At 41.3% G+C, this 13076-nt stretch overlaps 1 protein-coding gene across 4 annotated transcripts in view; it reads left to right on the plus strand.

Annotated features, from left to right (window-relative positions):
- Window positions 1–13076, plus strand: part of LOC147247427 (cGMP-dependent protein kinase 1) — a 94625-nt gene that overhangs the window by 3929 nt on the left and 77620 nt on the right. For 3 of the 4 annotated variants that reach the window (XM_086179745.1, XM_086179746.1, XM_086179744.1), the window contains exon 2: window positions 5790–5956. In XM_086179745.1, the coding sequence (XP_086035871.1) occupies window positions 5790–5956 (167 nt within the window). Of the gene's footprint in view, window positions 1–5481; window positions 5708–5789; window positions 5957–13076 lie in introns of those variants that run through there. The other variant, XM_086179747.1, reaches the window with a different exon arrangement.

Here is a 13076-nt window from a genome sequence, read left to right on the forward strand (position 1 = left end):
TACAGCACCTGTAGCACGGCAGGATGAGACGTTGCGTACCAACCTTTATAAAGATGTGTGTGTGTGTGTGTGTGTGTGTGTGTGTGTGTGTGTGTGTGTGTGTGTGTGTGTTTTAGGCTACTGATTTATAGCGTTTATAGTAAGAAAAAAAAACCCAAACAAACTAGTCCCTCAGCTTCAAACCTAGTTGAGGTCTTCATCTTGCACATCCCTTCTCCTTTTAAGAGCATCCCTTAACGCTGACAAACATATAAACGTTAATAGATCGTTGCATCGAGCCAGCGTTGGTTGTGTTTATAAAATGCCAGATGCAGCTCTGGAGGTCACTGGTGCAACTGGATGATCTGCATGATGAAGTAGGAAGTTTGACGCAGGAGAAGATTTTTCCACAACATGGCAGAAGGTTTGGATTTGAGAGCTGGTGGTGGTGGTGGCAGCTGGCTAATGTATCTATGCCTATTTATACAAGCTGTGATTCAGTGACAGTGAGGCTTAGCAGGCTCTCGGCACATGTTTACCTTATGATTTGTCTAAATCCAGCCCCTCTTTCTTCTTCTCAGACTCACAATTCAGGCTCAACTTGAAACATTATGACACATCATTGCGAGAAAAAAACCCCCATCTTTGTTGAAGGTTGTGTTGTCATGAATCGATGGATTTACCCTTTCTGGTTGTCAGGATGAAGAGATGTTTGCACACTGTATTGAAATATTGACATTTTGAGGCATGTTGAAGCTCCAACGATGCTGTGAAACGCATGACATTTAAACTTTATTATCTACTGGATAATCTTCGCAAATGTCCATTTCCTGAGAATTAACAAAAATGTCGACATCCGCTCCAAAATAACGGTAGTTTTGTGTAATTTGTCCTTTGTTAAACCAAAAAAATAAATAAAAAATCTCTTTTCTCGCCGGTGCTCTCAGCTCAAATGGGGAAAAAAAAAGATGGAGAATAAATAATTTTTTTTCCCCTGACAGTTGCAAACAAACAAAGCTGTGAGGATTCCATCAAAGAAGATTAAAAATGACGGGTTTTTATTTATTTGAGCGGTAAACGTCCATTTGTCTGTGTTATACCTGTCAACTTTCTGTGTTGGAAAATTCACTCTTGTCTTATTGTGTCTTGGTTTTTTTTTTGTTGGTTTTTTTTTTCCATTCTTCTTGGTCTCGGCGGTATTAAAAGCGAGACTGTGGATGCTGGCGGGGAATGTGACATGAGGATAAACCACCAGAATGTGAAATGCAGCCTGATATCACGCTCTAACTTTTACTGTATCTGCCTGTTTCGATTAACAGATTTCCCAAAGAGGCTTTTAGAGTGATTGCGACAGGAAGTTTGTCATTATTCTGCTTCTTCAAAAATGTTTTCTTTTTCGGGGGGTGAGGGTGGGGGATGTCCCTGTGTTTTGGCACGTTTGCAAGATTGGCTGAAGCGTTTGATGTCTCCACCACTGAGGAGCTTCAATCTTTCCGTTTTTGGATAAAGGGCAGTTTGAAATTTGACTTTCAAAAAGCGAGTGCACGATTTCTGGCGATAATCCTCATGGGGAAACTAAAAGGAATTTCATGATGAAACTGAAAAGTTACATCTTGCTAAGTGGTTGTTTGAACTCGCATCAAAGTCTCTCACGTACAGTCGGAAATTTGAGTTTTAGAATCCGTCCCATTTTGAGGATGGATGTTTTACTCTCTGTTCTTAAAGATGTATGTTACAATTAAAAACCGGACGGACCTGAAAGCGTTGGAACATGCTTGGCTTCTCATTTGTATCGTCAGCCATCAGTTTGTTTGGAATCTTAGTTTTGAGCAAGTTTTTCTATAATTTATATCTGAGTTACTTTGCTTTTAATGTGGTCATTGCTTAATTTAGAATAGAGAGGATTTTTTTCTTTCTTTTTTTTTTTTTATAAATTATACAAGTGTCCTCCTGGGTTAAAAACCAGCCCCATTACATTTTCATTTTGTTTTAGTTTTTGAAGTGTAGCGATAATGGCTGTTAGATTTGGCTAAATGTTTATATTTCATTACATTCTCACCCACTTTATCTTCTTTACAAGGCCCACAGCGTTCCTCGCTCATACGTTATCCATCCCTCTCCCTCCGAGGCCCGTAGCCTCTCCCTCTTTTCTGCCACCCCTCTTCTTTTTTCCTACTAAAAGAGCATATTTTCTCCTTATAAGGAAGGCTGAACTTGCTCAGACCCAAACTTCACCAGTGGATGAAGGCAAATATATCATCCTCACAAAAGAGAGGAAGGCTGATGTTTTTATAAGGGTCTGCTTGGCTGCAGCGGACGAGTCATAGCTCAACGTTGCCATCGGGGGCCTGAGTCGGGGGGTCCCATCAGAATGTAAGAGAAGTACTTGTAATGAGGTGCTTTCCAGGAAATGAATAGCTCAACTCTGGGAGAAGAGTGGCATTTATGTTTGTTCCTGATTATACAGTGCAAGTGCATCACATCTTTACGTTTAAACAAACTTTCCTTACAATCAAGCCATCGGCTGAGCTCGCACAGCGCATCAGGTGTTTGTATGCGGTGACATTCCCCCACTGCAGGGAGGGTGCACACTGAGCATGCTCTGTAAGGGCACTAAAAAGCAGGCTACTTCCTGTTAACACACTGTTAACTCAAAGATGGATAAACTTATGCAATTGCGCAGCTCTTGCAGACTCTAAATGTCATATCAGTTCGCATGAATCAAATTTTGACAGTGAAACGATTTGTTTTCCCCTCCGAAAAAAATAAACAGTAATAACTGAGTAGGTTAACAGTGGAGCACTTCAGTATAAGTGATACTTCACACAAATATTATTCGTGTTTATCACTTAGTCATTGTTAGATATCTTTAATTCATGAAGTTTTTTTTTGTTTGTTTTTTTCCTGCTGGAGGCAAATGGAGACCAGAAAATGGTACAAAACTTTCAAGCTCTCAAACACGTCGTCCATCTTCTTCTTCCAGCCAGAGTCGACGTGCTTCACAAACACTTTGATTTAAGCTAAAATCTATCCAACTAAAACAGTTCAGATCATGGTTTTTTTGTTGGTTTTCAAGTCAAATTGAATGATTTGTCAAGTATTGAACATAGGACTGGATGAAGAAAACATGGATTGTGTTTGGTGATGAGATTGAAAATGAATGTTTTGTATAAATATCACTTCAAAAATATGCTAAGTTTTAATGAAAAGCATGAGCTTTATTTCATCCGTGTGTGTGTGTGTGGGTGTGGGTGCGCGTGTGTGTGGACCACGAGGCTCATCACAATCCCCTCCCACCCAGCCACCTATCTTCACATTTTTTTTACTTCCTAAAACCTAGCAAGAGCTGTCAAGACTAAATCCAAAGTCTCCTCAGTGTGCACATCCCAACACAGAGTGAGAAATAGGTGCACCACCTCAATCTTGTTATTTCTGACTGTGAAGGACGGAGACAGAAATCTCTAATGAGGAACTTCAACATCATCGCGGTTGCCTTTTTTTGTGTGGAGAGTCTGACTCTCAAGCTGATTTCTTTTCATTTTCTGCATCACAGCTCTCGAAAAACCCCAAATCAATAGAAAAAGTAGATGCGGAGAAGCACATCGGTGACGTTCTAGCGTGCCGTTTGCATGCTGATGGTGTTAAAATGTTGCAGCTGACATGCCAGAGTCAGCACAGCATGGCGTCGCTCACATTTCTGACGGTTGTGCGTCTGCTATTTTTTTCTTCTCACAGACAGCCAGCCTTACAAGATGTCAGTCATATGAAACATCACCTCACACACGTGGTGGTGTGCAGAGGAGTTCTTGCTATCTAAAAAAAAAAAGTCTTCTTTAATTCAGTGCAGGAATCCAGCTATTCCAATATAAATATACACTGGGCACTGCTGATATAGTCCATCAAGGCAGACATTGAAGTTTAAGTGCTTGATTTTTTGGTGTGTGTAGTTGTGCTGCTGGTTCCGCACAGAGAAATGTGTGTGTGTGTGTGTGTGTGTGTGTGTGTGTGTGTGTGTGTGTGTGTATTGGGAATGATGCCTTATAAATGCCTTCCAGGTTATTTGCCCTTTTAGATATAAGCTCCTCTGGTGATCAGCATGAACAATGCACCTCAAAACCTGTTTCTGAAAAGGGCACGGAGGGAGCCACAGGAAAAAAAAAAATGATAAGAGGCAGTTCATGGGTGCCTTTGAACGCTTCAAGCAGAGGATGGGGATGTCATGTTTATGATTCAAGGTTTAAAAGCTTTCCTTCTCTGTAGAAAGAGACTCCTTGTTGGATTAACCCTGATACATGTTATTAACCTCATTCATCCAGCGGCAGCCAAACAAGACAGACTCGAGTGACGACGCGCTCCAATGAATGAGGGGGCGCTTCGGGATCTGGTCCGCCTCAAACTTTCTCACGTCTCTTGGCACGGCTGTGGAGATTATAAAGCTAATGTTGAAACTTCACTGCATCTGGTAGTAGAGCTTCTATAAACAAACACCTCTCTTCTTATCCATCAAAGCATCTTAATGTGCCCTCCTCCATTTAAATCGTGTTTGGATTAATGTCCCCCCCCTTTTTTTTCGTAATGTGGTCTTATTTTATTTTCCTTTTATCCCCCATGCAGACAAAGAGCTCTCTCACTTGTGTACCCAGCTGCACCTTGACAACGGCACATTAACTCTGTAATTAATTCCATTTTTGCCCTTGAATGCATACCTGTGGAATGCCCCAATGACTCCACAGTCTGAAGGACAATTTGTCTTTTAGAACTGCACCTCTGAATGGAAACAATCTGCTTCCATTAGGCATTGATTTAGCAATTTATTGACTTGCTCCAAACATTTGGAGGGAATGAAAGGGTTTCACCATGCTCTGTTTGCGATGGCCATATGTGTTGTTTTTTTGTTGCTGAAAAGTTATTGCTAAGTTTAAATATCTGTAAATCCTCTATTCTATGTCCTTTAGATCAGAATAGTGTGCTGCCAGTATTGCTTATTTTTGTAGGCCGTCCTGAAAGTTTGGGTTCTCAAGACCAAAAGCTAAGAGGATTGCTACATTGGATTCTTGATTTACTGCAAAAAAAGGACGATTTTTGGCAAACGACACTTTGTAATATTTTCATGTTTTGTCCAGCAAACTGATTCACAAAGAAATGCAATAACTAGAAGTAAATAAATACTGTTTGGCTGTAACAGAACTACACCCTTGGCATCAACCTCACAATGTGTTCAAGTTGAACTCGGAAGTCTGAATTTTTTCAAGTTCCCATTTGTAAATTTCAACTGGACTTTAAATTTGCCTTCTTTTGTTTGATATTTGTTTTGCATCTATATGCAATATATCTCTCTCTTGCCTTTGTCTCCCTGTTGTAGTCAGTTCCTCTTTTATTTTGAAAATCCTTCCTCCTTGTGTGTTTCTTTGCTTTACTTCCTGTGTTTTCCCCTCCTCCTCGGAGTGCTCACCTGTGTCTTGTTTGTTAATCAGTCTTTGTCTCTCCTGCTCGGTTCCCCATTGCCTTTTTGACGCACCTGATTTGTGATGCGTAAAAGTTGCGTGGAGCATATTTACTGACGTATTTTATGCCAAAGAGAGAGAAAAAATACAATACAAAACAAAACTCACTGACTTTGAAAGAACGGAAGTGGACCTTCAACAGTGCAGTGCTTTTAGGACTCTATGAGCCCAGGCTTACGTGTGTTTTCCTGATACATTTAGACTTTTTCTTTCTCTTATTGCCGGTCAGTTTGTTTTTATACAATAAAGCACATATAACATGATATTTTGTTTTATTCGCTGCCCCTCTCTTTCTTTCTCTCCAAGGTCTAAGGATCTGATCAAAGAGGCCATCTTAGACAATGACTTCATGAAGAACCTGGAGCTGTCGCAGATTCAAGAAATCGTCGACTGCATGTACCCCGTCGAGTATGGAAAGGACAGCTGCATTATTAAGGAGGGCGACGTGGGCTCTCTGGTGTACGTCATGGAAGGTAAAATCACAAAACAAAACACACAAACACGGCGGTGGAGGCCCAATCCTATGCAAAGCGATAGGTTTGTTGGTCTAACTTAGCTCTATTTAATTAGACTAAAAAGATATAACCGAATTTTACAGGTGCAGGAGCTGGAGAGCAGCATCATGACAATGATTGATAAAAAATGAAAGGGCATTATTGATGTGGAGCGTTGAACTAAAAGATAACTACGCTTTGTGAATGCTGTATGACTCACTCATGTCCCATTGATCTTATTTGCAATGATGCCGGTGTGCCTGCTGCGTCTTTTATATTTCAGTCTTTTTTTCTTCTTTTTTTTTAAAGTGTACCAGTATTGTTTCAGCATGTGGTTTCCACTTTCATTGCTTTGAAACGAGGGTTGCCAACGCCGAGTGTGAGAGAGAGCTGTGATGACGGGAACAACAGCATCATGTCCGCTCTGGCGCTGACGGGATTTGTGAAAGGGCATTTTTGCTACATGATTTGTGACAAGTGATGCTGCAGTAAAATGCCATTGTCCCTGATACTATTTAACCTGAGGGAGAATGGCTTGAGTCGATACCTGCAACACATAAATCCTCATTATATAAAGGTTATTCACCAACATGGTGCGCATTAGGATATAGAAACAGACAAATATATACAACATTTGTTGTTACCGCTTGTGCTGCTCTACGAGCAAGGCAAGCGCAATAAAATGGTCGGTAAACAGTGGCATTCAAAGGTTAATAATTAACAAAGGAGAATGCTGTCATTTATTCTTTTTTCTGTCTTCCTGTCAGACACTTTTTTTGATTATCGGATTTTTCAAGACATTTCCTGGAGGCTCAGACATTGTTAAGAGTAAATTTATGAGGGATTACAACCTAAAAACCATGATACGGCAATTTTAAACCAACGGGAATTGAAAGATCCATCCATCTATTTTCTATCACTTCTCCTGATAAGGGTCACGGGGGGGGGGGGGGGGGGTGCAGCCTATCCCAGCAGCCTTCGGGTGTGAGGCGGGTTTCACCCTGGACAGGTCACCAGTCCATCTCAGGACCAACACATAGAGACAGACAACCATTCACACTCACAGTCACACCTACGGTCAATTTAGAGTATCAATCAGCCTCGTCCCCTCTTGGTGTCTTTGGACTGTGGGAGGAAGCTGGAGTACCAGAGAGAACCCACACAGGAACAGGGAGAACATGGAGACTCCACATAGAAAGATCCTGTGCTGGAGCCGGGACTCAGACCCGGAACCTTCTTGCTGTGAGGCCACAGTGCTGACCACTGCACCACCGTGCAGCCAAATTGAAAAAATATTGAACATAAATACACAAAAAACATCTATTCATGGATTTTTTTTTTGTTTTTCAAGGGGAGGCAGATATCTGAAAGGACTCCATGGACAGGTTAGGTTGTCAGCTGAAAGGTTATGGCCGCTGTCTGTTTTCATATGGTCTAGTGAGTCACCGGTGCTGACTTCGGAAACCTTTTCTGAGGGGATATAACAAATATGACTTCAAATATTATTGAATTAGGGAGTTGACTCAGTCATATTGATCAGTATACTAGCAGGACCTTCTAATATAGATTGAGAGTTTTGTGTAGAAATGGAGGATGTATGGATTAACATGAGGCTCTTAGTCTCCAATGATTTCTGGCTTTACTAAGTTATTTTTGGCCAAAAAACACACTCTCAGGTCATTTCCTAGCATGCAGTATATATCAAAGGAGGCTGAAATGAGCTCCTAATGGGTTTGCAGCTTAGGTTTGAAGAGGGAAACCTTTAGCTGGAAATATTTGTGTCATTTCAGAAATCTCTTAATTTTGGTGGTGGTCCTGGGGACTCAGTCTGCTTCCAAGTGGAACATGGTGCAGTTCCCTTGAGGTGTGACTGAGGAAATTGACCCAATATAGAAAGCGATCCAAAAATCATTAACTCGATCGGCTCATATACACGCCAGTGACGACGCTGTGAGATGGAAAAAGAAGGGCTGATGAGGGTTTTTGTTTAAAACTTGAGCTGTAAGCACACAGTCGGGAGTAAAAAGTTTAATATGACACCACAGGTCCAGGACAAGAGAGGAAAAGAAAGATGTGGTTACAAATGCAAGAGTTTTGGGTTTTTTTTCGGAATGAAAGGTGGAAAAAAAAACAAGTTAAGGTCTGAATGAAATGTTCCCTCGGTGGTTTCAAGACCGACGACAAAATTAAATGGCGTAGCACACACAACGTCATTAAAAACATGTCTGTGGGATCCTGGCGGCCTTCGTGTCATGATGTTTAGTGCGCTTGACAGACAGACGATGTGAAAGCCAACCAGAGTGAAATAAAAATGCGAATTTGTTGCGACTTCTGCGCCGACTTGCAGGAGTCCACCAAACCAAGCGTGGAACAGACCTTAGAACCACAACGTGTCGTTCACATCTGCGTGTTAGCATTGTCACATTGCATGTTAGCTCAAAGCTCTGCTGTGTCTGCAAAGACTCTTCATCTTGTTCTGTCTTAATAAGAATATCAAAGGAGACTCAATCTCAGGGTATCTTTAGGTTATTAAAAGTAATGTTGCATAAATTACTCCTAATTGGAGCCAGACGTGATTGATTGCAAGCAGAACTCTCCTAATAAGAGGCATTGTGTTTCCTGCTCATGCTGTTTATATATATATATAATTATAAAAACTGTGGTAAAGCCTGAAAACACTATTTTTATTGGGCATTTCAAGGTGACAGATGACTGGATCAAGAACCAAAGTCAACCAGATGCAGTCAAGAACATTTTGGCACTCAGTGTGCAAAAATGGCGACGGTTCAGATCGGTGAATCAGATTATGAATTTAGATCCGATGAACCCCTTCCTTCCTTCCTTTTTTATTTTTGTCATGTTTTCCATCATCTGTGCAAGGAAACGTCACTCTTCAGCTTTATCTGTAGAGGACGGAGAGATACGATCAGGTCTGACATGTAACTATCACGATGCAAATGAAATGCAAAACCAGGAGCAGTGAGTGCGCAGCAGCGTTACATCATGTCCGAAAATCAGGGATTATATATTTCACGTACTAATGACTGCCATTAGAAATCACAGCTTTTATTATTGCACCCGAAATGTTCGAGAATTACAGAAAGAAGAATTACAGAAGAAAGCCATCTAGGCTTTTTTCCTCTTGTTTGTAGAGATGGAAATCTGTGTTTTCAACTCAACACCAGTCACATCTTCTGGTAGAGATCTAAATCTCTTCCCAGTGACGGAGGATGTGAGAAGATGATTGCGCCAGAGGTGACTCGTCACGCTGGGTTACCAATGAGCATGTGTCACACCGGCATGATGAATAGGTCCCTCTCAAGTGCAACAGACAGACAGAAAAGAATGATACAAATCTGTAAGAGAAATAATTGTTGAGGGGCCTTGTGATTTCCTGTCTGACAGTGATAGGAAAGTACGGTAGTGTAATTGGGAATATGGCTGCCATTCAAAGTGGTCATATGCCAATAATATCAAATGTTTGTTTAATTATTTTACATTTTTCTAACCTGTAGGGTGAGCCTGACATATTTTATTCCATTAACTCATCATCTGTCTCTGACTCTTCTCTCTATTTGCCTCCCTTTTGTTCCTCGTGTTGCAGTGTGTCACTTGCCTGCAGTTTTCTTTCCAACTAGTTATTTTGCATAAAAAGCAAATGTTAAACACAGTAGCTGAAGGGGGCGATGACTCTGTTTCAAGGGTCTGTGGAAGCCCATCACAGCCTCAGAGACTTTTTTCTTAATCCAAGCTGACTTGATGCCTGACAGTGACATGGCACGCCAAACACACAGCATCATTAGCTAAACTTTGCACATCAATTTCAAGCAAATGAAGTGTTCCCTGCTGTCTTGAGACCTGACGGGCTAATCATTAACATTTTGCCACCGGTCAGACAGACAGTTTGTCATGTAACAGTACGAGACACCAGTAAGCTTATCGAACACACACACACGCACGCACGCACGCACGCACGCACGCACGCACGCACACACAAGCTAGATCATTGCTTTCTTGTTGAAATAGAAGGATGAAAACATTTTATGGGAAATTCATTTTTACTTTGACATCAACTGATATTTCAGAATATATGGCAGCTCTATTGTTTGAACAACCTTGGATTAGTTTGGTTTTGTTGCAGATGCACCTGATAATTAAAGATTAGACCAAAGAATAAAGGGGAGGGGGAAAAAAGGAGTTACACAAACAGAGTAGATTGTGGCACCGGCTGAGCTTGTTGTATTTTAAAAACATCCACGTCAACTCTCTTGAAAATACTGATAGAAAAGCAGACAAAAGCTGTCGTTACCATGGAGAGGAGAGATGCACGGACATTCGTACAGGTGGCTAATGAGGATAATAGTGTGATCACATCCAATTATTATCAAGTATTTCCTCTACAGTAAATCATCGTTGTTGTTCCTCTTAGTCACCGGTCTACTTAAACTATGGAACAATGCACACTAATACAAGTAGATGCTTTGATGATACCTGTCCTTTAGTTGCATGGACTGTGTGGGCGATGTTAATAAAGAGCAGGCCAAAGGTGCCTGACCTTTGACCTCATGATTGGAGGTTCAGGGATGGTTTAAACACACTGAACATGCAGTGGGTTTACATGCACTGCTGTAATTGAACTAGTTAAAACTTACTTAGGCCATTTAATTGAGGCCAGGGAAGAATCCATGTATTGAGCTGTTGACGGGGTACGTCCACCTCGAACAGCTGGTGTGGTCTCCCCTGCCCTTGTGGCTGATTGCAATCATGGTTTCATCGAGATGACCTTTAGCGTCTCATATCAAACACCTTCAAGATTAAGTGATCATTTTGTATTTTTTATTCGCCCATCGAGCGTATCATCACAACATTATCATTATTATTCGATCAAAAATAGTCATAATAATAATAAAACGTCATAGCACAAAGAGTCCATCAAGGCTTGTAAGGGGTGTTTTTGCATTTTGCTGCCACAGGAAGTTAGCAACAGTGACCAAAACAAACGGAAAACTTAAACAGTGGTGAAAGTCTTACACAACAGGGGCCATGCAGTATCATTGAAAATATACAAGAGATAATTGTAAAAAAATTCATTGAAAACCTGTAAATTTATATAGGATTTTGTGAAATGATTCTTGTTACAGAAAGCAAGTCTGAACCAGAGAACTGTTTCCACTCTTCTGCTTAAATGATTGGAAAATGATGTTCAAAATATTCCTGCACCGTCCAGTCCAACTAAACCTTTGACTCAGCTTTCTGATGTCATCCAGGTTCAAATTGGAGCTGTATGGTTCATAATTCGCTGTCCTGATGGCGGCACAGGAGGACTTCTTCAACTGGAAGTAACAGAGTTTATTGCAACAATGTAAATAATGCATGTGAGCAAGTTGTGGGTTGAGCTGGTGCTGGGAGGCTTGAAACAAGCACGCGTGGGGGTGTGTGTGTGTGTGTGTGTGTGTGTGTGTGTGTGTGTGTGTGTGTGTGTGTGTGTGTGTGTGTGGGCGAGCGGGTTCACAGATACACAGGGATGCAGCTGGAGATCCTGGACATGAAGAAGCAGCAGCAGCATTATTATTACTGGCAAACCTCATGAGACTGAACATGTGCTGGGTTGCTGACAAGCTGAGGAGTAGACGGGTTCAACGCGCTGCTGAGGTGATAACAGGCAGGTGTACTGATGAAAATAGCAGCCGGTCAGGAGGGTGCATGCCGCGCCCACACTGCTCCAACACAAAAAAACACAGCATGAACCATAGGAAAGCCCCCACCTCCTGTTTGACAACTTAATTGTAGATATTTCCTGACCCCGTATTTAAATTTTTGAATATTTCATGCGCTTATGTTTTATCTTGGCAGATTTTCACACTCACATTTCTGAGTGAGCACCACGTGGCCGGAGCGAGTGGCCAGGAAATCCTCTTTTTTTATGTAATATCTTTACCCTAAGGTGTATTCTTAAAAAAATAAAATAAAAATCAGCGCTATGAGGATTCATGCATGTGTGATTTTAAATAATGTATGTACAGTATGTCCTAGTAGTACTAAGGGGAGCCAGAGGTGGTAATGTTACAGTAGGAGAGGGGATCCAAACCCCCCAGTGCTCACACTACACTGACAGTTTATTTGACAGGCTACTATATTCACTGCAACCATGGATGCACTATATTTTATTCAGGTCGAGGTGCTCAGGGGATTTGAGAATAGACCCTGGGTTTTACATTTTTTTTACCACCTTAAATTAGACACAGTCCCAATTATAGCATTTGCCCTTTTTGTTAGGTTTAAATTCAGTATTCTGGTGCTGTTTGAGTCTAAGTGAGGCTTAATTTGCATCCTTTAATGTCTTAATATGACGAAAACAAACAGCGTGGCGGTTTGAGGCTTATGCTGAACCACTCCTGACAGTTATTCCTCCTTCAGCTTTTTTTTTAAAGTCACAGATATACCTGTGAATAACAATGACTGTTTACCCACTGCAGCTCAATAGTCCCGCAATAAGGGGAATACTTGATGATGTTAGACTCTTTGTGATGCCACGCTCGGTAGGCAGTGATTGTGTGTGTAGAAATGTTGCACATGGACTGTTTTTCTTTTTTCGCATTCTATGTTACTCAAATATGAAAGAAGATTGGAGGATGAGAAGTGCAGGCATGCAGGCAGGAGTCTGTTTACAGTGGTTTCATTTTGATCATGTAATAATGATCCCCGTCAGCTTCCACCGGCACCCTATCACCTCCGTGTCACCTGCTACTTTATGGGCTGCTGGGTCATTAAAACCTGACAAGCTTCTCTACTGCACTGTTTACAGATGCCTTCTGAAAGATCCAACACTGTTGGATGTAATACTTTGAATTAGTTTGAACTAAAGCTACGCACACAGTCCAGGGTGAACAAGCTGATTTGGGGTCAGCTCACCTGACTTGGCAATATATGGATTTATGTTGAATATCATCTAAATGTGATATTCTGTTATGGATTTCTTTTTTTTTTCCAGTATCCAGAATCATGATATACAACTCACCTACTGCTAAGACCCGCCCCCTAAGTGGGCTGCTGTACAAACAATCGGCGCAGTGACCTGAAAAAAATGGAAGCTGTCAGC

Source organism: Aulostomus chinensis, chromosome 16 (genome assembly GCF_037954235.1).
Source record: "Aulostomus chinensis isolate RoL2024-O1b breed Wild chromosome 16, RoL_Achi_v1.0, whole genome shotgun sequence".
Taxonomy (NCBI): Eukaryota; Metazoa; Chordata; class Actinopteri; order Syngnathiformes; family Aulostomidae; genus Aulostomus; species Aulostomus chinensis.